The 25,908-nt window shown below is 42.9% G+C and overlaps 1 protein-coding gene across 1 annotated transcript in view; it reads right to left on the bottom strand.

Moving 5' to 3' along the window:
- Positions 1 to 25,908, bottom strand: part of LOC141265457 (dynein axonemal heavy chain 5-like) — a 526,560-nt gene that overhangs the window by 101,345 nt on the left and 399,307 nt on the right. The window contains exons 57-62 of the mRNA XM_073678599.1: positions 24,885 to 25,549; positions 21,451 to 21,731; positions 20,303 to 20,518; positions 15,671 to 15,838; positions 12,167 to 12,385; positions 10,458 to 10,634 (exon numbers count right to left, since the gene is read on the bottom strand). Of these exons, the coding sequence (XP_073534700.1) occupies positions 10,458 to 10,634; positions 12,167 to 12,385; positions 15,671 to 15,838; positions 20,303 to 20,518; positions 21,451 to 21,731; positions 24,885 to 25,549 (1,726 nt within the window). The remainder of the gene's footprint in view (positions 1 to 10,457; positions 10,635 to 12,166; positions 12,386 to 15,670; positions 15,839 to 20,302; positions 20,519 to 21,450; positions 21,732 to 24,884; positions 25,550 to 25,908) is intronic.

Below are 25,908 nucleotides of genomic sequence, written 5' to 3'. Positions count from 1 at the left end.
AGCACATAGGGCCCAGCACCGCCACGTGGGAGCGACACTCCAGGAAGGCTCAAGCTGCCTGCCATACGGGTGAGCAAAAAGACGCTTTACTCAGGGACGAGGGCCACAGCACAGCTATAAGCAGCAGGGCCAAAGAGATTAGCGCAGAGGGAAAGCCTACAACTTCACCTGGCGAGGTGGATTCCCAACTTGCTTCCAGGCCGCCCGGACCTCTACTACCAGCTAGTCCTCGTGCCCCGGTCTGCAAAACCACCGCAAGTAAAGATGAGAGAAAACCGCCATTAAGTTAAGGACTAGTCATTATCTGCGCCATCCCCTGCACTACACTGCACAGCAATATCTATAACATCACCACTTCCTGCCCTGGAGCTAAGCTCTGCCTGAGAGCTGAACCAACTCTGCTGCCTCATCATCAGCTCCAGAGGATCTGCACCGCAGCAGCGACCCCATATAGCCGCAAACCACAGGTGGCGTCACGAATTATATATATAAAAACTTTAATTCCCCTTTTCTCAACATCCCCTTTTATTGACCGCCCTGGGTCACGGACCGGGTCACCGCCACTGTGACACCCCCAGCACCGATTGGCCCGGCTACAGAGTACCCTATGGCCCAGGGGGCGCGTCAACTTGGCGTCACGAACAGGACTCATGAAGCCCGGTATAACCGGGTCCTGTGTACCATAGACTTTACTGAACTGTGTCATCACGTCATTTGCCGTCCGCCGAGGGGAAGCAAGAGGCCCCGATCCGGAACCGCCGGGTAAGCGATCCCTCCCACCTGCAGAGCATCATCCTGCTACGCCAGCAGAAACCCAGAACCTGGCTGAGGTTCACTAGGGGGGAGGAAGATGCCCAATCTGGGAGAGGATTCAGCCGCGGGGGCGCGGCCACCGCCACTGTAATGCCGTTATCAATGCCATATATACCAGGGGCGGCGTGGTTGCCCCAGTACTCAGGGGAGTCGCACACCCTGACTGACTTTGAGGAGAGACTGCGCAGTTTGTTTAGAGTGTACCCCCTGTCTGAGGAGCAAAAAGTCAGCATCCTCATAGGCCAGCTAATCGGTGCAGCCCAGAGAGAGGTGAAGTCCTGGCCGGGCAGGGACAAAGGTACTGTCAAGGAGATACTGGCCCGGTTGAAGGATACCTTTGACACCCGCACAGCAGCAGGAATTAAAATTAAGTTCTACGGGAGCAAGCAAAGGGTGCAGGACAGTGTGCGGGACTATGCTCTAAACCAGCAGGAGGCGCTGCGGGCCATTAAACAGGTAGACCCCGACAGTGTGCGAGACGAGGACAGATTGCTAACTGAACAGTTTATCGAGGGGCTCCTGTCTAACGCCCACCGGACACAGCTGCGCATTATGGCTCTGCAAAACCTTGATCTGGACTTTGCGCAATTTAAAGACCGAGCCATCCGGGTGCTACGAGAACCAACCCCAGGTGGCACTGCATCCCTCCGGCGCCCAGCTATCATATACCACCAGGAGGTGGCGTCCTTTTCCCCAGCACCTGTGGAGGCTGACGCGCAGACCCTACATAATGACCCGTCTGCAGACCTATGCCTTCAGGTCCAGGAGCTGACCAAAAGTGTGGCTGCATTAACCAAAACCATGCAGGCTATGCAAGTGTCTCCAAAGGAAAGGATCCAGCTGGCTTCTAGTCTGGATGACGTCTCTTGGCGACGACAGAGAAGAATCCACCCACCAGAGGGAGGAACAGCGATCGCTATGACCAGGGCGAACAACCCATCTGCCGCCGCTGTCAAAAGGCGGGGCACTACGCAAGATTCTGTAATTTAAATGAGCAACCCCTGGAGCAGAGGGCCAACCCCCAGGAGTAAGACGACCAGGCCCACAAAGCTGGCGAGACAAGTACGTGGGAAGACGACCGGTCCTACCTGTCGTGCTTGATGAATGCACTGCTGGACACCAGGTGACATCGATGCCATATGTCCATTATAAACAATACTGGACTGATTCAGACATTACCCGCCGTCCAGATGAACATCTTAGCATCTATGCCAGCAATGGTCAGCCCTTGCCTCAGGTGGGATATAAAGAGGTGACCATAAAAGTTGGCTGAGTAGAATTGCCATCACAAGGAATGATTATTGTTGATATTGATCGCCGAGAAAGTCATCCTATAATAACTATAGGCACGAATGTGATAGACAATTGTCTTGGGGAAATTATTTTTTTGTTGCAACAAGTCGCAGAGACTGCCAGTTCCAGTCAGCAGCGAGTTCTGCGAAGGATGTCAGAGCCCTGATGAAAAGACAACAGGTAGCGCTGTCTGGAGGAGAAGTTGGCAGTGTCAGAGTGAGTGCTCCATTCCCCATTGCAATGCCCCCTAGGAGTGAAATGTTAATATGGTGTCGGGCAGCAATCGGTCTCAGGGGTCAAGATTATCAGGCCCTGGTAGAAGCATGTACTCTGATAGTAGGCCCACCATCTTGACAGCCAGGGGGGTAGTCGTTGTCCGCAAGGGGAGAGTACTGATACGCATCCTGAATTGTGGAGAGAAAGAGGTCCATTTACCCTGGTATACTACCCTTGCTAAGCTATTCACTGTCAGTAACAACGCAATAAAGACAGTGGAACCCTTGCCTCCATCCAAACCGGCGGAGGATAATGGCTCCAAGGGGCTGATGGAGGATAGGTGTCAGAAGCTACAAGTGGACACTGACTCCACCCCTTTGCACCAAAAGCATGGAGTATACCAGGTGGTCCAAGAATATGAGCGAGTCTTCAGCAAACACCCACTAGACTTTGGGCAAGTAAAAGGGGTCCAACATCATATCCCCACAGGAGATCATCCGCCCATTAAAGAGAGGTACCAGCCTGTACCCCCAGCTCACTATCCATGTGCCAAAGGAATGTTACAGGAGATGAAGGAGGCTGGGGTGATCAGAGATAGTTGTAGCCCCTGGGCAGCTCCATTAGTCCTCGTTCGAAAGAAAGATGGTACAATGAGGATGTGTGTTGATTACAGGCAGATTAACCGCATTACACATAAGGACGACTACCCATTACCCAGAATTGAGGAATCATTAGCAGCATTGAGATCAGCTAACTATTTCTCCACTTTGGATCTCACCAGTAGGTACTGGCAGGTTCCTGTGGCAGAGGCGGACAGAGAAAAAAATGCGTTTACAACACCAATGGGCCTCAGCGAGTTCAACTGCATGCCATTCGGGCTCTGCAACGCCCCAGGAACCTTCCAGCGGTTAATGGAGTGTTGCCTAGGACACAAAAACTTCGAAACCGTCCTGCTGTACCTAGACGACGTAATCGTCTACTCAAAGACATATGAAGACCACCTGGAGCACCTGGCTGAGGTGTTCGAAGCCCTATGTGGTTATGGCCTGAAAGTAAAGCCGTCCAAATGCCACCTGTTAGAGCCCAAGGTGCAGTACCTAGGTCATGTGGTAAGCGCCGAAGGTGTAGACCCAGACCCTGAAAAAGTCACTGTGATCAAGGACTGGCCAAGACCCTCCACTATCAAGGAAGTGCGGCAGTTCCTCAGGCTGGTAGGCTACTACAGGAGATTCATCAAGGGTTTCACCAAGATAGCAGCACCCATGCAGGACCTCTTAGTGGGCCAGTCCAAGAAGGCCAAAAACCCGAAACCTCCGTTCAAATGGGCTAAACCAGAAGACGAATCTTTCACTCGACTGAAAATGGCTCTTACTGGAGACGAAGTCCTAGCATACCCCGACTATGGCTAACCCTTTGTACTCCATACGGATGCTAGCAACGTGGGATTGGGAGTGATGCTGTCCCAGGTACAGCAGGGCAGAGAGAGAGTGATTGCCTATGCCAGCAGGAAGCTCCGTCCTACGGAAATGAACCCCGACAACTATAGTTCCTTCATGTTGGAGTTTTTAGCCATAGTCTGGGCTGTAACAGAGCACTTCAAACACTACCTCGCCTCCTCCAGATTTACAGTCTTCACAGACAACAACCCGCCGACACACCTGGAGATTGCAAAGCATGGTGCCCTAGAGCAACGATGGATGGCCTGACTGTCTAACTACGATTTTACCATCAAGTATCAGGCGGGGCATAAAAACACCAATGCTGATGCGCTGTCCAGGATGCCCAACTTGCCAGATGGGGGAGAAGACCCGGAAGATCTGGAGGAGATAGAGCTACCCACCTTTCCATTGTCACGGGGTGACCCAGTGCTCCCACTGTGTGAGGGACAAGCGCTCCGCCAACAGAGAGGCCACATTCAACCCATTGCCCCACCATGGATGGGCAGAGACGCAGGATAGTGACCCGGCTGTCCGCCTGGTAAAGGAGTTGCTGACACAAGCTGACTCGCACCCTGACCCAGATGCTCCACAGGAGACTCAACAGTTGTGGAAGGAGAAGGGCAAACTGTTCATCTATGAGGGAAAGCTGTGTCGAAGAAGTATCAACTCCCGGACACACGAACTGGTCTGGCAGGTGGTAGTCCCGAGGCGGGATGCGCCAATGGTCTTAGAAGTGTACCACGATGGAGCAGGACACTTCGGGTGGAAGAAGTTGGAAGCCCTGCTACGTGAGCAATTCTACTGGGCTGGCATGAGGAAAACAATTGAGAGATGGTGTCGAGAATGTGGTCCATGCAACCTGAGACGGAAAGACCGTGACAGCCAGAGGGCTCCCCTGCAGGCCATAATCACCAAACAACCACTTGAACTGGTAGCCTTGGACCACGTGAAGCCAGCCCCAAGCCGGTCAGGCTATGTCTACGCTCTCACCATAGTAGACCACTACTCCCGGTTCTTGGTAGTAGTGCCAGTGAAAGATCAGACGGCTCAGACAGCAGCCAAAGCGTTTCAACAACACTTTTGTCGCCCGCACGGTTACCCTGAACGAGTGTTACCGACCAAGGTCCAGCCTTTGAAGCGGAAGTGTTCCAAGAATTCTTTAACCTGTACGGCTGCAAGAAAATAAGGACGACGCCGTATCATCCCCAGACCAACGGGTTGTGCGAGAAGATGAACCAGGTGGTAATAGACCTGTCGAAGACGTTGCCTCTTGAAGAACGCAGCCTGTGGCCAGAGAAGTTACCGGATTTGGTGGACCTATATAACCACACCCTGGTGAACTCCACCAACAGTACACCCGCTTACCTGATGAGAGCAAGACCTGGCAAATTACCCATTGACTTAGACATGGGAGTCTTAACACGAGAGACGACATCACCAGATGCAGATGGGGATATAGAGCGGCAGCAACAATACCGCAAGGTGCAAGAATGTATGGAGAGAAGTTTGTCCCAGGCGAGACAGAAGCAGGAGAAAACTTACAATCAGCACGCACCTGCAGTTCCCTTATCACCTGGAGAACAAGTACTCAAGAGGAAGAGACGAGTCCATAAATTAGATGACCAGTGGGAGGTTGAGCCACACACCGTCTTACCCTCGAATTATGATAACACCAAAGTGTGCCTCATCAGTAAAGATGGAGGGGAAACTTCAGCGGCAGTCTCAAGAGACCACCTGAAGATATGCCCTGAACAGTTGAAACATAAAGAAGAAGGCCAAGACAGCTCTCAGCCCACAGAAAAAGTGGAGGAAACGGTCCAGACAGTCATTGGAGTATTTCCCTGGTCTTGGACGCAGGTGAACAGAGCATTTGTGGTACCGGTCCTGACCATTCTCCAAGTGGCCTCACCGGAAGCTGCAGAAACTCCAGAACAGCAGAGAGACCAATCGGCCCCAGAGACAGATGCTTCATCAGCAGCAGATCAGGAGAATCTACCCTCTGCTATCAGTGAACCTGTCGTACCCAGGGTGAGCCAAAGAATTCGTAGGAGATTACCCAGCCTACCGGTGTTACCTCAGACTACCCGTAGTGTAGTTCACACTGAACCCACCACACCAGGGGCAGACACTAGGGACCAGGGTAGGTCAGTGACAACAAATGTACTACATAGATCGACCCGAAGTACTAAAGGTCAGCTCCCTGCCCGCTGGAGGAACTAAAGTGTATGTTATATATAGTTGTAACCGTTAAATAATCTTGGATATATATAGTTGTTAAATTTATGGACAATTGGACCACAGGACTAGGTGTGGTCAGGACAATATGGAAAATAGTTAGTAAGTGGCCTTGAAAATAAACCGCAGGCGTGGCGGAAGACCAGGCCCACCAACATAGTGCCCTGAAGCCATCAGGGATGATACACAAAGGGGGTTGATGCGGTTCCCACCAGCCAAACTTTAGGTATCCGGAAAAAAGACAATTCCCGGATTGTGGCGTAAAGACTAAGCGCTGCAATGACTGCTTTCAATTCTAGTTTGTTTTATGTGATTTTTGCTTTTTGAGATTTTGTAAACTATTTGCAATGTGAATTGTTATTGTTAATTGTTAATTCCAAAAGGTATCCTCAGTCCGGGAGTACTGAATTTAACTACGGGGGAATGTGGCACCCCAGGAGTCCGGTTGCCACAGTGGCATTGCCTCCCTCACAAGGGGTGATGCTATACCTGGAAGCAAGGAGGGGTCCCCTAATCAGGTATACCAGCATACAACACTTTCCTGGCTCCAGAACAGGAAGGGGAGCTCCTCCCCTTAGCAACTGGAATCTGGAGGCGGGGTTAGTGAGAGTGAGTTGAGAGGAGTTGAAGTCAGGAGAGCGAAAAGGAAAGACCTGGGGAGTTGAGCTGCACGGCAGCTCACCCCAGAGAGGAGCGCAGAAGAACCGGACCCCGGAGTCCGAGGTTGTGGGGCACTGAAGGCCCAGCAGCAGAAACCGGAGGGCAGGAGACTGCAGGTCTCCTGGCCCCATCAGACGCCCGGAGGCTCAGCAACACATAGGGTCCAGCACCGCCACGTGGGAGTGACACTCCAGGAGGGCCCAAGCTGCCTGCCATACGGGTGAGCACAAAGACATTTTTCTCAGGGACAAGGGCCGCAGCACAGCTATAAGCAGCAGGGCCAAAGAGATTAGCGCAGAGGGAAGGCCTACAACTTTACCTGGGAAGGTGGATTCCCAACTTGCTTCCAGGCCGCCCGTACCTCTACTACCAGCTAGTACCCGTGCCCTGGTCTGCCTAACCACCGCAAGTAAAGATGAGAGAAAACCGCCATTAAGTTAAGGACTGGTCATTATCTGCGCCATCCTCTGCACTACACTGCACAGCAACATCTATAACATCACCACTTCCTGCCCTGGAGCTAAGCTCTGCCTGTGGAGAGCTGAACCAACTCTGCTGCGTCATCATCAGCTTCAGAGGATTTGCACCGCAGCGGCGGCCCCATATAGCCGCATACCACAGGTGGCGTCACAAATTATATATATAAAAACTTTAATTCCCTTTTTCTCAACATCCCCTTTTATTGTGGCGGTCACGGACCGGGTCACCGCCACTGTGACACCCCCAGCACCGACCGGCCCAGCTATCGAGTACCCCACGGCCCAGGGGGCGCATCAGAAGCACCTATACATTTATCATATAAAATACAGTAGTGCACTAGGGTAGTGATTATCTGCAGAGGTGTAGCTGGAGGGGCATCAACAGGCCATTCTGGCTTGGCCAGGGTAATTAGGTATAGGACTAGGATAGCCATTTAAATTATTTCTCTGGGTGAAGGAATGTATAGCTACTGTATATGGTAATGTATACTACTAAAGTGTAAAACCACATTGAAAACAGTATTAGGTTAAGTTCCCAAGATGAGTTTTTGGTGAGTTTTTGATGTTGCACAAAGAACGCAGTGTCTTACAGTTCCAGCAATGTGGATGGAATTTATAGAAATCTCCTGCCCACTGTGCTTTTTTTTTTGCATAGCGCAAACTGACCTGCGGTGCGCGTTTGAAAGTCACAACATGTCAATTTCTTTTGCGGGTACGCTGAGTTTTATGTGCAGATTTTCCCTAGAGAATTCTATTAGATGCGGAAAACAAAGTAGTTTTATTTAAAATATGCCATAGCAAAAAGAAGAAAAAAAAACATAGCATCAAAAATGTCATAAAAACACATGGATAAAAATGCACTCCAAACACAATGAAAATAATGCAAATAGCTTAATTTACATAATAGGTGCTGAAATGGTGCAGGAAAACCTTCATCAAAAATTCACCAAGTACTCATCGTGGAAACATAGACTTACAAGCAAAGTAAGATAACAGCTTGAATCAGATTACACATTGTAAAGTGAAATAGAAATCATTTTCCACTGAGTACATAGGTCAGGTCTTTCAATCTCTCATGGGCACACTGAAAAACATCTCAAATATTAACGCTCCATTTTAATATAACCTTACATAAATCATATGACGAGCTGGAACACTTTGATTACTGGTATAAGATACATATTTCATTAGACAATTGCAGAGCTGGGCTTGCCAATAACTATGGAGGGCAGAGCTTCGCGTCTGCACATATACAGTCTAACGATCTGGTCTGTGATTTTACCTAAAATGACCTTGCCCAACCCATGACTCATATTGAGGATGTGTGACAGCTTCTGTTCCACTCTATCACTTGTTAGTGTTAATCCAGCTACCAAAAGATTCCTAAAAGTATAGTGACGCGCCCCCTGGGCCAGTGTTGTTTGGGGGATACCCGGAGCCGGATCAGATGGGGGTTGTAGTCTCCGAGTGGCAGTGACCCGGTCCGTGCCCAGGGTGTCAAACTCCGTGTGTGGCAGTCTTTACAGATGTTGTTAGTGTTCTTAGTGTCGACTACGCCACCCGTTGATTTGCGGTCAATACGGCCGCCGCTGCAGCAGGGTCCGCTGAGGCCGGTGGTGTGTGTGCAGCTTCCGATAGTATAACCCCCAACGGGAGGGGTATAGCCTCAGGGGGTCAGGTGTAGAGGATGGTGGTAGTGGTGGTGCAGTGTGGATGGTAAGAAGACTCAGAGTCGGGCTGTGCAGTTCAGGGTTTTTACTTACTGCTGTTCTGTTGGTCACTCTGGCCTTGAGTGACCGCCCGAGCCGTGCTGCGTCCACCAGGTCCTGGACTCGGCCAACCCCCAAGCAATTCTGGAGCGTGGTCCTGAGCTCCCTTTCTGACTGTCCTTTCTACTGGCCGTTCCCACCAGGGGTCCACTTATATCCGGCTCCCTCGGGCCTCTTGGTGGGTGCACCTCTTCGGGGTTCCCTGACCCTATACCTGGTGTGCCTTCTTAGTGGACTTGGTGAGGGGCTGCTCCACATGTAATGTCGCAGCCTCCGGTTCTTAGTTGAGGGTTGTTTCTCTCCTCCACTAATTTGGGATCCGGTTCCCTTGCGTGCCAACCCTTCACCCTTCTGGTTGTATACTAGGTTCTTGGGGTTCCTTCTTCTCCCCCTCTGGGTCCTTCTCTTCTCCTCTCTCTCTTCTCTCTGCAGGCGCTCCTGGACCTCTCTCAGGACTGACTAACCCTCTACAGAAGACTGACCCTGATCTAAGATGGTTCCCACCTTATATACTCCCTCTATGTGTGAGCTCAGGTGACCAGCACCCAATGAGCTCCTAGCATTACCCAGACTGCTCCCCCTATCTGCCCCTACACTACTGGGATGTTCCACCCCCCTCCCACTCCAGCCAGGGACAGACACTGTCGTACCTGCACATATACCTAGTGGGAGTACCATCGGTCTGTCCCTCGGAAATGGGATGTATGTAGTGTATGCAGCTAACTGAGCTCAGTTCCACACTCCATCCTTACCCGGGAGTGGAATACCACACCTCTGGCTTGAGGTGCAATACCCCTGTAGCAGCCGAATCCTCAGGGTGCTACAATAGCATATACAAGTGTACAGTGAGAGTCCCAGCACAGTTATTTCCCTGACTCACCCACAGAGCAGAATCCTGCATAGTAAGAGGAACCGCATTACCAGAATTGTCAATGTGTGTCCATATGAGTGTAAGCAACAGATCCAGCAAATATAGTCGAAACACTAGATTAAAGGGATTGTCCGGCCTCAGGCTACAAGTCTGCAGTCACTCTGTCACTCTGTGACTGCAGACTTGTGAATCCTCACATTGCGCGCACTTCCGATTCCAGCGCCTGGAGCGGGAGGTCATATGACACAAGTATATGATTTCCATACATGCAGTCACATGTCGACTAGCTGGACGCAGCCCCGCTCAATGCAAGTGTATTGAGTGAAGCCGGATACAGACTAGTCGGAATGTGGGCACTATGTGAGGATTCATAGAGTAACTGCAGACTTGTAGCCTAAGGCCAGACAACCCCTTTAACATTACATTTACCCAGTGGTTGATGCTTCCAAGAACTGGAAAAGGAGTGTAAAAAGTCAGAGTACTATTTCCGTGGTTGCGATCAATCACTGAGACAAACAAGGAATAACCTAGAGATAGCCTGTATTTAACATTCAAAACTCCATACAATCCAATAATCTGACTGTTGTGCCATGACCATACAACATATAATATATATATACATTATGTAAATTAAAACAATTAACATGGCCCATAAGAAAAGTAATATGGATAAGATGCTTACATCACTGTGCGGTATTCTATTATGGTTCATTTCCTTCTTCCATAACTGAAGCAGAAGAGCCCGATACTCCTGGTTAAATGGACCGCTATAAGAGAGAAAGCCGGTGGCCAAAAGAACATCGCCTACTAGCCGAATGATTTGATTCTGGAAGTTTTTACTGCTTTCTGTCCATCTTATCTAGAAGCAAGTGAAAAAGGGAATCATTTATTTAACAAATAACTAACATTTTACCGGTGTTTATTTTGTTTTGTTTTTGACATATTTTGAGATATCATGTCCATTTTAAAAACATTAAGAAAAAGGTCATTCACAGCAAGAAGACTGACACTTATTCACTTAACCTTATAGTGCCATGTTAGGTACAGTACATGGTAGGTTGCCATCGACAATGTGGAGATCAATATGAGTGCATTAGAAAAAGACGATGCCCGAACAAGATTGGTCTGCACTCAACAGCTGCCATTCAATAAGTCAGAGCAAGCAACTTGGAGCTACTAGTTACTGTACAAAGCAAACAGCACTTCTACTAAGTAAAGATATGGGCCAGCATTATAGTATATGCAATGCATTATACTGTAGCATGCCTGCTTTCATAGATGAGTCTTTAACCTGTTCATGACAGCGTCATTCTACCCCCTATCAGACTAGGCACATTTTCGGGTTTTATTATACATGCACTCTAAAAATTTTCATATTTGAATGTTCAAATAATTTTTGCCTCTTTTTTCACGATACATGGGGCTTAATTTTATGTAATTTTTATATTCCTTTTTTTGATAATCTCAAGAGAAAATGTAAGGAAAAATAGGAAATACATGTCTTTTTCAAATTGTTTTATTTTTTTTAAGACCACAAAAAAACAGTTTCAATTGCAATCTCAGTTCCATAGAAATTATTTTCATGTATTGGACATATATTTTTCTATGTAGGCATGGCTAGAAACAGTCATTCAAACTGACAGTATCTCAGTTTTATTTATTTATTTTTATAGTGCTTACTATGGGACCTGAACATGCAATCTCATGTAGTTTAGTGCATTATCCAACATGTCAGTGATTGATTGAAAGTTAGCCTACCAGGCCCTGCCTCCAGCAAGATCTACTATGCTGAATGATATGAATAACACAGATGCTACTGTTAGGCTTCTGGTTGCAATAACAACCCATTGGCACCCCGTGATTGTGCTGCAGGGTGCCAATAGCTTGACAAAAGGAGTGATCTGCCTCTGTCAAACTTCTCACATGCTGCTGTCAGTATTGACAGTACCATGTGATGCATTAAAGTGCTGACATTGAAGCAAGTTTTGGTCCTAGACATACAGCAAAAGGTCAGCTATGTATAACAACTGGCTCCTGTTGCGGGTGCCAAGAGCATAACTTTTGTACCATCCCTAAGATGCAACTCTATGTCCAATTTTGTCAAATCACTTGCAATCTGGACATACGGTTCTATCCACCTGTGTGAAGGGGTTAAGGTATAAACAAATGTGGGAAAAATCCAAATGGCACTTAATATGGACAAGATTCTTGGGTTTATTCCCAAGTACATTGTAATATTCTCTCTTTAGACCTGAGATTTATAAATCTAATTTCCCAGGACAAACCCCTGTCTTTAAATTTTATACACCAGTATTTACCAATTATTCTAAAAAGAGAAGGATAAATAATTAGAAACATGTCAAGTGATAGTCAAGGATATATGTTTCTTACTTTTTCTCCTCCAAGCCCCTCAATCAGTGCCGTAGCATTGACCATTTTTCTTCGACAAGCTTCTGCATCATCTAGTAGCGTTTGTTTCTCTCTCATTGCCGCATCATACATGGCTTGCACATTGTCCAGTTCTTTCTGCTTAGCATCAAGTTGGCTCTGTGCATTATTCAGTTCTGCTTGGGCAACAGCAAGTTTGGCTCCCTGTAGCGCCAAGTTAGCCTACGAAAGGGATAATGGAATTAAATTAATGCAGTTGCACAGATGAGTGCATTTAGTCCTTTCAAAGTGTATGAGACTTAAGTATCAACGCTGTCAAAGTGGCTTTATGACTTATACCAATCAAAGTTCAGCTTCTGTTTTATAAAAATACCTTCAATTACATGTTCTAGCTGGTTGCTGTTACTACCTAGAACACAATCTCGAAACAAATTTGCCACCAGGTCTAATTATTAAGCATAAAACCAGCATTTCAGGGTGTAGAATTGTGAAATTGGCAGCATGAAATTAACTCTTAAATCAGAGACTGACAACAAAACATTAACTACCATTCACCTATAGAAAAGAGGTTGTATAGGCCAAGTTCATCCTTGCATCCATCAGTGAGCCTTGTAGAAGCATTGCAGAATTTTTTAATACTGAACGTAGAAACTTAATTTTCATGGCATTGTAATATTTTGCCAATTGTTCCATGCTCAAAGCATTTCTTCTACCAATGATGACATGAAAGACATTTTTCATTTCATTGATGTTAGAAGTCAGCAGAAGTTTCAAAGGGCTGATGGAAGTGACTTTCCGCATCCTTTTACATTACCAGAATGAATAATGATGTGTAATACACGTCAATAATCAATTAGAAACACATTTTACAAGAGCTGAGGCAGCAGTCAGCAAGGAGGACACTTTGTAGTAGACACATGAAACCATTCACAAGACCATTGACTTCAGGATAAGACTACATTATGTCCTTATTTCCTGCACTGCTCAGTCACTAGTTTGGTTGGCTCTGTATTACATAGTCTTTTTATATCTATGCTTTAGGCTTTTTTTGCTTCCAGTGGGACATCTCCAATGAATATAGTATGTGTGTGAAAGATATAGTGTCAATTTAGAATTTTTCCTTTCTTACAGTAAAAAAAAAATAAAAAATAAAGTTGTATATTTATATTTGATTTACACTCAAAATTGGCTTTTAAACTTGTAAATCTCAGATTGAATTTTTCAATTGAGTTCATGAGCCAGTATTATGATATGCTAGTACACTATGTCAAAAGTATGTGTAAATCACCTCCAGAAAAACAACCAAAGCAACACTAACAGATAATCATATGTCTCCATACAAGAAGGCACAAATACATTTATTAAAAAAATAGATTTTTATTAGTATAGAAAATATAAAAATTCATTAAAATAAGCATAAGCTATCACTTTGTAGCAAATAGGTAGTGACACAGGTCTGATAGATTTCTAAATAAGGCCCCCTCTCTGATTATTACTGGAGGTTCAGTTTTGCACCAGGAAAATAGATAATAAAAGTGCATAGTGCTTAGATATAGAGATGCTATAATATGTGCCTATAATTAATAAGTATTTACAGTACTAATTAATCACTCAATTTTTCAATTGAGTTCATTGAGCCAATATTATGACATAGTCAAAAATCCATATGCTTTTATATGGAGAAGAGCCGCGACAAAAGGTTAAAAAGTAAAAATTCTATTAAATATATGACCCAGTGATAGTTTTCTTCGCCAGTGCTATATGACTGCTAGTGATATGATTTGACACCAGCAACATGTTAAAGTAATGTAATGACGTCACTGGTGCCAATACTACAGAATAGCAACAACTGGGGGCAGGGAAACAAGAATAGGAATATATAGGCAGATGAAATCATCATAGATGATGATTTCTGTAAGTTTTAACTCTATTTCTATAGCGATGATCATAAATTACACTGCATTCTGCTGGTCTCTATGGACCAAGGGAGACTGCAGAAAGTTTGGATTTAAATACATTATCTTATCCCAGTTTATCATGCATTATTCAATAATGTATATGTACACATGTCCATACTCTGAAGGAAGCCATAAATATTTAAAAGTGCACATTCGGTAAACTCCGAAATCACTAGATACGCCCAGCTTTTTCTTATTGCCCAAGCAAAAGCCTGCTGTCTTGCTGTTATTAGACCATTATGAGAAATAGCAGGAGGTTCCTCTTATAAACACAAGTATAAATAAAAAGATCTTTCACTATGGCTATACAATCCTAAATGTCTGCACTTGTTACAGAGAGCACATCTTCACCTCTACTACTGCCAACAGATTCCAACAAATCTGGAAATTAAGTTGTGATACAGAATGCAGAATTGATTTTCTATGATCCATAATGATTTCATAGATTAGAACATGCAATGTGACACCCACAAATTACAACACTGGCCACAGTAGATGTAAACCTAAGTCTGGGGTGTAACAGAGACTTTGATTGCCTCACGTGTCTCACAGCCACATCGCTCTGTGCCGATACACTGCAGCATAATGCAGGTGCATGGGGTCACATTGTGACCCCTAGGGTTGTACAACTGTTACAAGCAAGTCGACTTAAAGGTTAATTGACTTAATTTTTTTGCGACTTCTTTGTCGCGGTTGAAGTACATTAGAGGTCACAACACAACCTCATTGACCTGCAATATGCTGCGATGTAACAGAGTGATCTTTGACCGCGCTATCGGCGTTGCAGTCAAAGTTGTCGTCTAGTCGCAGTCAAAAAACGGAGCTACTCTGAACTTTGCAGGAAGTTCTTTATACAGTAGTTTCCAATGTAAACTCCATCAAGGGCCAATTATTCTTATGTGCACAGCATAACTCCAGCTAATCAGGAGAATATGCCTGAAAACTAGCAGGGGGGAGATGGAGCGGCATAAATATATAATGAAATGACACATAACACAATGCTGCAAATCAGCCAAGAAAAAAGTAACAGTAATAAAACGCAGAATACTAATTAGCTAGACAACATGATATTTATAGCACCAGTGAAGACATACAGTACTTTAAAGTTTGTTGGGGATTATATATATATTTTTTTTTTGCTCTAACCTCTTTGTTATTGTCTCTGCTACTTTGTAATACAATCAGTGTCTGAGGAACGAAGTACCCACCAGGGAATCTATTTGCTAGGGATTATTTCACAGCATAAATGAAAGTATATTGTTTGTAATGCAATCCATTTGTATTCTGAGTTTGCTGTACTATAAAACCTACGGATGTTTGAGGAATATTTTTAGAACATGAAAAGAAAATAAAGCTATTTTGCTCAGTATCAAACATGCCAAGAACCTGAGGATCGGTAAAGTCATTGGGCAATCTTGATGGCCTGTCCAACCCTAATAACTGCCCCATAATAAACCATATACTTCTAAAATAAAATACATTTCATGGATTAGCTTCAAATGGCCTTGGGAAGCCTTGCTTGTAAATATTCTAGAACTGTAATCCATACCTTCAGGGGAAGAACCTCTTTGTTAATTCCAAAGAAGTATGCCATGGCTTGCGTCCACGAACAGAGTCCTGCCACATTTCCACACACTTTTTTGGCAGAGTCCAAATTATAGTCTTCCATATCCAGGTATGGCTGTAAAAGTTCTACCATTTCCTCAGTGATCGTGTCCTACAACAATTAAAGAAAACAGTTATTGATACAGATCATCCTAGTTTATAATGTTAGAGAAAAATTGAATTAGCTGAAGAATATTTTTAAGTTATCTGAATTTCTCTCTTCCCTCCATATTTTATAAGATTACAGATTATATGGGATACTGAAATCGCCCACCCCTTCCCATCTATTCATCTACCCATCTTGAGACAATGACCACCACTTACAGATGTGGGCTATAGAGCTTAATTTTAGCTAATTATGAGAATGATATAGAATCCCTTTATACAATTAGAAGCTGTTTTCACAGAAAAAAAATTGATATAATTTAGGTCTTTCACAAAACAGAGTTTAAAACACAGTAAGAGAAAACAAACCATTTTATACATTTTAGAAAACAACAAGATTAGTAGTGTTGACCTTCAATGGCTGATAAATTATTTCCTCTTTGATGGACATCAAACATATGTTTGTCCCTAATTGCATTTTGGTATAAAATTCAATATTTCCAATAATCTGATTACTCAATCAATCCTACTGAAAAGCTGCCCAAGGCAAGGATCTGATCCAACACTAATTCAAGCAGTAGTACATTTTGGTGGTATCTCCAAAGATACAATAAGTAACAATAAGCTCTGCACCATCCGTTACATTAGTTTGGCACCTAACATAATGTAAATCAACATGCATGTGCAAGGACATGGGTGAGAAATTATTTTATTTAGTTTTACTGCATCCATGTATTCTGTATGACTAAATTCATTTATATGCAGTCCTGTGACATTTGTAAGAATATATTAGCGATTGTGTGCATGATGGGTTTTTAAGGAATTGCTACATAATTTGGAAAAATTTGATTCGATTTTCTATTCAAGTAAATTAGTATTTGGCAGAAAAATTATATTTATAACTAATATATGCTTGAGTTTTAGGGCTGCCCCCTGTTTTATACTATTTTTGTTGCAGCTTTCTATTTTCATTTTTCAACTAATTTTCTTCCATCATTCTATGAGTGTTCCTCAGTCCTGGCTCTCAAAGACCCCAAAAACATTTTCTCGATTTCCTTTGCATTACATAAAAAAAGTTATCATTAGAAAAGAATATTCTTAAAACATGATTTGTTTGAGATACAGGTGCATCTCACTAAATTAGAATATCATCAAAAAGTTAATTTATTTCAGTTCTTCAATACAAAAAGCGAAACTCATATACTATATAGAGTCATTACAGAGTGATCTATTTCAAGTGTTTATTTCTGTTAATGTTGATGATTATGGCTTACAGCCAATGAAAACACAAAAGTCATTATCTCAGTAACTTAAAATAATTAACAAAAAACACCTGCAAAGTCGTCCTAAGCATTTAAAAAGGTCCCTTGGTCTGCTTCAGTAGGCTCCACAATCATGGGGATGACTGCAGACTTGACAGATGTCCAGAAGGCAGTCATTGACACACTCCACAAGGTCCCAGAGTTCCAATTTTCATTTGGAAATCAATGTCCCAGAGTCTGGAGGAAGAGTGGAGAGGCACACAATCCAAGCTGCTTGAGGTCTAGTGTGAAGTTTCCACAATCAGTGATGGTATGGAGAGCCATGTCATCTGCTGGTGTAGGTCCACTGTGTTTTATCAAGACCAAAGTCAGCGCAGCCATCTACAAGGAAATTTTAGAGCACTTCATGCTTCCCTCTGTCGACAAGCTTTTTGGTGATGGAAATTTCATTCTCCAGCAGGACTTGGCACCTGTCCACACTGCCAAAAGTACCAATACCTGGTTTAAAAACAACAGTATCACTGTGCTTGATTGGCCAGCAAACTCGCCTGACCTTAACCCCATAGAGAATCTATGGGGTATTGTCAAGAGGAAGATGAGAGACACCAGACCCAACAATGCAGACGAGCTGAAGGCTGCTATCAAAGCAACCTGGGCTTCCATAACACCTCAGCAGTGCCACAGGCTGATCGCCTCCATGCCACGCCGCATTGATGCAGTAATTGATGCAAAAAGAGCCCCAACCAAGTATTGAGTGCATTTACTGAACATACATTTCAGTAGGCCAACATTTCAGATTTTAAAAACATTTTTCAAGCTGTTGTTATAAAGTATTCTAATTTACTGAGATAATGACTTTTGTGTTTCCATTGGCTGTAAGCCATAATCATCAGCATTAAAAGAAATAAACACTTGAAATAGATCACTATGTTTGTAATGACTCTATATAATATATGAGTTTCACAAGTGAAAGAATACCTGCACCACATATATAGCAGAAGGAACATGCAACCTGTTATTTAGACACAATTCTACCAATATGGTTGTGGCAGTGCAATGCTTTAAAAAATAGAAAATAGCATAACAATGAGGAAAAAGGAAAAGCTGCACTCACCGTACCATTAAAAAAGAATAATCCTTTATTTCATATCAATGTAAAAATGATGGCGTGCAGGGAGTGCGGGGAGGAGGAAGACAGCTGTTTTTACATTGATAAAGGATTATCTTTTTTAATGGTACGGTGAGTACAACTTTTCCTTTTTTCTCATTGTTATAATATATGAGTTTCACTTTTTGAATTGAAGAACTGAAATAAATTTACTTTATCATGATATTCTAATTTAGTGAGATGCACCTGTATCTAAGGACTGACTGTGAGAAACACTGTGGATGGGAGTGGCAGTGTTTTGGTAGGAAGCTTTATTTTGGAAGTAGATTCATCTTTGCACTAAAAAAATAATCAGGACGCAAGAGATAAATATGTTTTTATTGTGAAAACATCCACAATAACTCAAATTTTAATCATTTCTGGAATAATTTTTACAAACTATAGTAAAATATCTACAGTGGTGTGAAAACGTGTTTGTCCCCTTCCTGATTTCTTATTCTTTTGCATGTTTGTCACACTGAAATGTTTCAAATCACAAAACAAATTTAAATATTAGACAAAGATAACACAAGTAAATCCAATATGCAGTTTTTAAATGAAGGTCTTTTTTATTAAGGGAAAAAGAAATCCAATCCTACAGGGCCGTGTGTGAAAAAGTGATTGCCCCCTCCCCCCCTTAAAACATAAATTAAACATATTTGGAAAACTGAGTTCAATTTCCCCACCACACACAGGCCTGATTACTGCAAAACCTGTTCTCAATCAAGAAATCACTTCGATAGGACCTGTCTGACAAAGTGAAGAAGACCAAAAGATCCTCCAAAGCTAGACATCATGCTGCGATCCAAAGAAATTCAGGAACAAATGAGAAACAAAGTAATTGAGATCTATCAGTCTGGAAAATGTTATAAAGCCATTTCTAAAGCTTTGGGACTCCAGCAAACCACAGTGAGAGTCATTATCCATAAATGGTGAAAACATGGAACAGTGGTGAACCTTCCCAGGAGTGGCTGGCTGACCAAAATTACCCCAAGAGCACAGCGACAACTCATCCAAGAGGTCACAAAAGACCCCACAACAATATCCAAAAAAACTGCAGGCCTCACTTGCCTCAGTTAAGGTCAGTGTTCATGACTCCACCATAAGAAAGAAACTGGGCAAAAATGGCATGCATGGCAGAGTTGAAAGACGAAAACCATTGCTGAGCAAAAAGAACATAAAGGCTCGTCTCAGTTTTGCCAGAAAACACCTTGATGATCGCCAAGACTTTTGGGAGAGTACTCTGTGGACTGATGAGACAAGAGTTGAACTTTTTGGAAGGTGTATGTCGCATTATATCTGGCGTACAAGTAACACAGCATTTCATAAAAGGAACATCATGCGACAGTAAAATATGGTGGTGGTAGTGTGATGGTCTGGGGCTGTTTTGCTGCTTCAGGATCTGGAAGACTTGCTGCGGTAAATGGAATCATGAATTCCGCGGTCTACCAAAAAATCCTGAAGGAGAATGTCCGACTATCTGTTCGTGACCTCAAGCTGAAGCGCACTTGGGTTATGCAGCAGCACAATGATCCAAAACACACTAGCAAGTCCACCTCTGAATGGCTTAAGAAAAACAAAATTAAGACTTTGGAGTGGCCTAGTCAAAGTCCTGACCTTAATCCAATTGAGTTGCTGTGGCATGACCTTAAAAAGGCGATTCATGCTCTGAAACCCTCCAATGTGGCTGAATTACAACAATTTTGCAAAATGAGTGGGCAAAAATTCCTCCAGAGTGTTGTAAAAGACTTATTGTCAGTTATCGCAAACGCTTGATTGCATTTGTTGCTGCTAAAGCTGGCCAAACAATCACTTTTTCACACAGGGCCCTGTAGGCTTGGATTTCTTTTTCCCTTAATCATACATACCTTCATTTAAAAACTGCATTTTGCGTTTATTTGTATTATCTTTGTCTAATATTTTAATTTGTTTTGTGATCTGAAACCGTGCTGTCCTAAACCAGATATTGTATTTATTGTGGAATACACTATCATTTGCATGACTGCTGTAGAAGGATATAAAGCAGTCAATGAGTATCATAAGGAAATCTTGAAGCACAAACCTTTCGGAATTCTAGTAATGAGTTAAGAAATCCGGAATTGTTCATTAATTTCAGAGCTTCTCCCCAGGATGGTTTCACACATGGTCGCTCTGGGTCGGCTGTCACTGCATCAATCCTTCTTTGGAACAGCAACAAGACACAGTCCATAATTCTCATAATTAAATGGGGGGGTCTTCCCAGTTTACGAACAGTTGAGATGTCAGCGGGTTTGATAGTCTGAAAAACATTGCACAAGTTATTTACCATCTAACAGTCCATGCTATATTAGTGAAATTAGTTATAAAGCCATATGAAAATGTGCATGCATATTCTTCTCTTCTGCTGCATGTTACTGGGGCTCTCAGTGTGGGCGCAGGGCAGGCACAGAACCCCATATCTGCAGGTTTATAGCGTTATTTTACATGACCGGATCCCATCAGAGAAACTTCTTAAAAGGTATGTGCACTCTTACAAACATTGTTTTTTTTGTTTGTTTATTGCTTCAATGCATCTAGAATTAAAGGTGACACAACTTTGCAAATGATCTTGATTGACAATATCCCACTATGTAGTTCTATATACTTTTGTCTTCTACAGATCTTTTTGCAAACTTGGAGGAAAAAAAGATCAGGCAATTCAAAATCAACAAATGGATCATGTCAAACTCGACACCGTTATACAGGGCTGCAAGATGATCAAAAGTTTCTTTGTAATCAGTAACCATAGCGACACATAACTAAGCATTTATGATGCATACAAAAAAAAAATGTTAAACAAGACTATTTCTTTATTTTGGGTGGATTGGAGTCAATTAGTTGGTTATAGACAGCACATTTCTTGATAATTGTTTTGTACCAAGGAGATTATATTACTTGTGTGGAAGAATAAATTGTCTTGTTGCCACAACATATTTATTTAAGACTTACTATTACAATTAAAATGTGAAAAGAGGCGCCTTCAAACACACTGCGAAGAAAGAAAACTGGGCAACCCTAAAATAAGCCCACCTTTACCAAACTATAAAAGCTGCAACAGCTTCTACATCCCAGACTATTCTTCTGGCCTACACCACTTGACATCAGTTAGGGTTTTTGGAAAGTTTGTGACAATAAGTTACCTTCATAAAGATGGACAATTAGAAGCTGTAAAAGGAAATAAAAGTAATTTACCTGCAGAGCTGCTTCGGCTTCTTGCAAGGCAGGCCTTGCCACTTCCAGCTTCTCTTCAGCGGATGCTTTAGCTATTGCTATTTCATCTACAATAGCCTGCGCTTTGTCTTTCACCTTCTGCACCTGCATCTTTACTTTCTCAGCAGCATGAGCTTTCAGAGTCACTTCCTGCAGAACCTCATCTGCTTTTTTGGATGCAACAGCAAGGTCTTTTTCTTTAACTGCAAGCTCTTTTGACAACTGATTGACAGACACTTCAGCTTCCATCAGTTTAGCCAGACCTGAGCAGAAAAATAGTACAAGATAAAAAATACAAAACCTACAATATTTATATACACTGCTCAAAAAATAAAGGGAACACTCAAATAACACATCCTAGATCTGAATGAATGAAATATTCTCATTGAATACTTTGTTCTGTACAAAGTTGAATGTGCTGACAACAAAATCACACAAAAATCATCAATGGAAATCAAATTTATTAACCAATGGAGGCCTGGATTTGGAGTCACCCCCAAAATTAAAGTGGAAAAACACACTACAGGCTGATCCAACTTTGATGTAATGTCCTTAAAACAAGTCAAAATGAGGCTCAGTATTGTGTGTGGCCTCCACGTGCCTGTATGACCTCCCTACAATGCCTGGGCATGCTCCTGATGAGGTTGTGGATGGTCTCCTGTGGGATCTCCTGCCAGACCTGGACTAAAGCATCCGCCAACTCCTGGACAGTCTGTGGTGCAACGTGACGTTGGTGGATGGAGCGAGACATGATGTCCCAGATGAGCTCAATCAGATTCAGGTCTGAGGAACGGGCGGGCCAGTCCATAGCTTCAATGCCTTCATCTTGTAGGAACTGCTGACACACTCCAGCCACATGAGGTCTGGCATTGTCCTGCATTAGGAGGAACACAGGGCCAACCGCACCAGCATATGGTCTCACAAGAGATCTGAGGATCTCATATTGGTACCTAATGGCAGTCAGGCTACCTCTGGCGAGCACTCCAAAGAAATGCCATCCCACACCATTACTGACCCACTGCCAAACCGGTCATGCTGAAGGATGTTGCAGGCAGCAGATCGCTCTCCACCGCGTCTCCAGACTCTGTCACGTCTGTCACATGTGCTCAGTGTGAACGTGCTTGCATCTGTGAAGAGTACAGGGCACCAGTGGCGACTTTGCCAATCCTGGTGTTCTGTGGCAAATGCCAAGCGTCCTGCACGGTGTTGGGCTGTGAGCACAACCCCCATCTGTGGACGTCAGGCCCTCATACAACACTCATGGAGTCGGTTTCTAACCGTTTGTGAAGACACATGCATATTTATGGCCTTCTGGAGGTCATTTTGCAGGGCCCTGGCAGTGCTCCTCCTGTTCCTCCTTGCACAAAGCCGGAGGTAGCAGTACTGCTGCTGGGTTATTGCCCTCCTACGGCCCCCTCCACGTCTCCTGGTGTATTGGCCTGTCTCCTGGTAGCATCTCCAGCCTCTGGACACTACGCTGACAGACACAGCAAACCTTCTTGCCAAAGCTCGCATTGATGTGCCATCCTGAATGAGCTGCACTACCTGAGCAACTTCTGTGGGTTGTAGAGTCCGTCTCATGCTACCACGAGTGTGAAAGCACAACCAAATTCAAAAGTGACCAAAACATCAGCCAGAAAGCATTGGTACTCAGATGTGGTCTGTGGTCCCCACCTGCAGAACCACTCCTTTATTGAGTGTGTCTTGATAATTGCCAATAATTTCCATCTATTCAGCATGTGAAATTGATTGTCAATCAGTGTTGCCTCCTAAGTGGACAGTTTGATTTCACAGAAGTTTGATTTACTTGGAGTTATATTCTGTTGTTTAAGTGTTCCCTTTATTTTTTTGAGCAGTGTATATAAAATATGATTTCACCGAAGATGTCGATTACAATATACAATCTCCATTATTTTTAATAAATACATTCTTCCCATTTACCCTTGCTCTTATCAGTAAGCGAGAAAGAAAACTAAAATTGTTCACACTAAGATTGGAAGATTGCGGTATATGGATGTACCAGTATCTTCCAGAATACACAATCCAGGATCCACCATCATCACTACACTGAAGATTAGTCCCAAATACTCACAGATTGTCCACAGAAACCTAAACAACTTGGGACACCTCCAGGTAGGATGAAACCAATCTGCTTCATGTCCAAGACATTTAGGACATTCACTTGATTTTATCTTCCTAATAACGTACAATTGGAGCAGCCAAAAAAAAGGTTTTATTTTTGATTTACATAGTTTTGTTTTATGCACGAAACAATGCATTGTTTTTCAGGCTGTTTGCAGTATATACAAATTACCATGTACATTTTTTTTATCGATAAAAGCTATTTTTCGTTTATTTTTTTCTTAATGAATTTTCCAGGTTACTATGCTTATGTGAATAACCAAGTATTTCTGATTGCTTTTTTGATTTTTTTTTATAGCCATGAAATAAATTGTATTTTATATGAAAAAAAAAGACTGACGGAGCTTTAACCCTGAGCGATAAATTTATAATACTTGCTCAATACCAGGTTAATATTGGGTAAATATTAGTTGCATGTATACACAGTATATACTTTGCAAGCAGCAGTGTCCAATGCTATCTAAAGAAAGGGCCACCATTATGCGTTATCACAATTGGCCATGATAGTCTCAAATGGGACAACCTCAAAGTGAAATTTACTAATTTAGTAACTCATTTCCATTAATTATTTTCCTGCTCATTCTTAAGAGTCCCAAGGGCAATCTCACTCAATGATTGACTGCTCATATATTTACCTTCATGCAGTGAATCATTAGACTAACCTCCAAACTTGGGGCAAGAAATAAATTCAATAAATTACAAATATGCTAAATATTTTCTCACATAACTATATATATATATGAATTTACCCATCTCTTTCTGCTCTATAGCATGCTGCCGATAAGACACCATGTTTAGTGTGACAGATTTGCTTCAACTTCGCATACAAGCTCTGTCTGAGATATAGCAGGTCAACAATTATTTTCTGTAAGACGATCATGTCATGGTTTCTTTTTTAATCTCTTCTCCCAAAAGTGATAATAGCATAAAGAAAAAAAAAAGGGTTCTCCAGCGATGACAAACCCTTCCCTACTCCCCTCTGTATAAAAAAGTGATAATAGACCTGCTGTCTTCGTTATGATAAAATGACATAGCTAGTCAGCCATTTACACCAAGACATGTTAAAACAAGAAGCTTGAAAACCTTTAGTGTATACTCCTGCCAAGAAAACATATATTTCTTAACTAACTTCTCAGATAGGTTTTCTTTCACATTTTGCCATGCTGCTAAGCCTTTGCATTGTCATGTTCTGAGAAAATTGGGACTTAAAACAAGAAATCAACTGCAAACATAAAATTTTTCCAAGTATATATATATAATAAATGGAAATGTACCTGTTTTCATGCGATTGGACAGATTTCCAACATACTCAAACTTTTCTCCATATATTGCTTTATATCCACCAATGAATGACAGATATGATTTTGGAGTGACATATGTCTGACGCCTGTATCTTTCAAAATATTCAACACACTTTTCTGCCACAATATCTTGAAATGTACCCATTGTGTTCACTATGCTCTTCTTAACCTCATCTGTGCATTCTATTTTATAAGAAACCAAGAAGTGATGGGCCACAGCGACCAAGGCATCCCGAGGCCAACGTTGGAACCAGTCCATCGTACATCCAGAAATCAGGCCAGGAAACTTCAGAGCTCTTGTTCTAAACTTTTCTCCAACAGGGGAGAAGCACAGAACCACGTGCAAATTGCTGCGCACCCTAGACAGGAAGTAATCATAAAGGTTTTCAGCAGTTGGAGCTCGTCTTGGATATTCCTTCTTCATGACAGGGATTAAATCTTGGGTGATTTCATCAATTTCATCCCTTGCAAACAAGTTGGACACTTCTCCAGAAGCCAGTACATTATTCATATACTCTAAAAAGGACTCGTCCTTAATTTCATTGTCGGTAAATATGAAGGTAATTCCTTTTCCCTTCTGGCCTGCTGTACGGTATAACAGCTTCAGATCATCCAGAAGATTATTTGTACCATATGTCCTGCAATAAAAAGATGTGTAAGAACACAGCCATACAAAGTCTTAAACATTTCACAAAATGCACAAGAATTTAATGTCTTGAAGTACAGAAAGCTATTTTCTCTCTCAACACTATTCAGTAAGATATATTGCGCTCCTTTGGTGTCTTAAGAATCATTACAAAACAAGTAAAAACATTTTTAGACAGCATTTTTAAGTTTTGGCAACAGTGCAAAATACAGTATGTCATTAGTTGTGGTCATAACAATGGGGGCATTTTATGTGATTGTGCCTACTAGTGTTGAGTGAGCACTAAAATGCTCGGGTGCTCGAAGCTCGGGCCGAGCTCACCGTGATACTCGGGTGCTCGACCCGAGCAAC

Source organism: Phyllobates terribilis, unplaced genomic scaffold (assembly GCF_046119375.1).
Source record: "Phyllobates terribilis strain yellow unplaced genomic scaffold, ASM4611937v1 Scaffold_4__5_contigs__length_816908805, whole genome shotgun sequence".
Classification (NCBI taxonomy): Eukaryota; Metazoa; Chordata; class Amphibia; order Anura; family Dendrobatidae; genus Phyllobates; species Phyllobates terribilis.
This window is presented reverse-complemented; position numbering and strand designations above follow the sequence as displayed.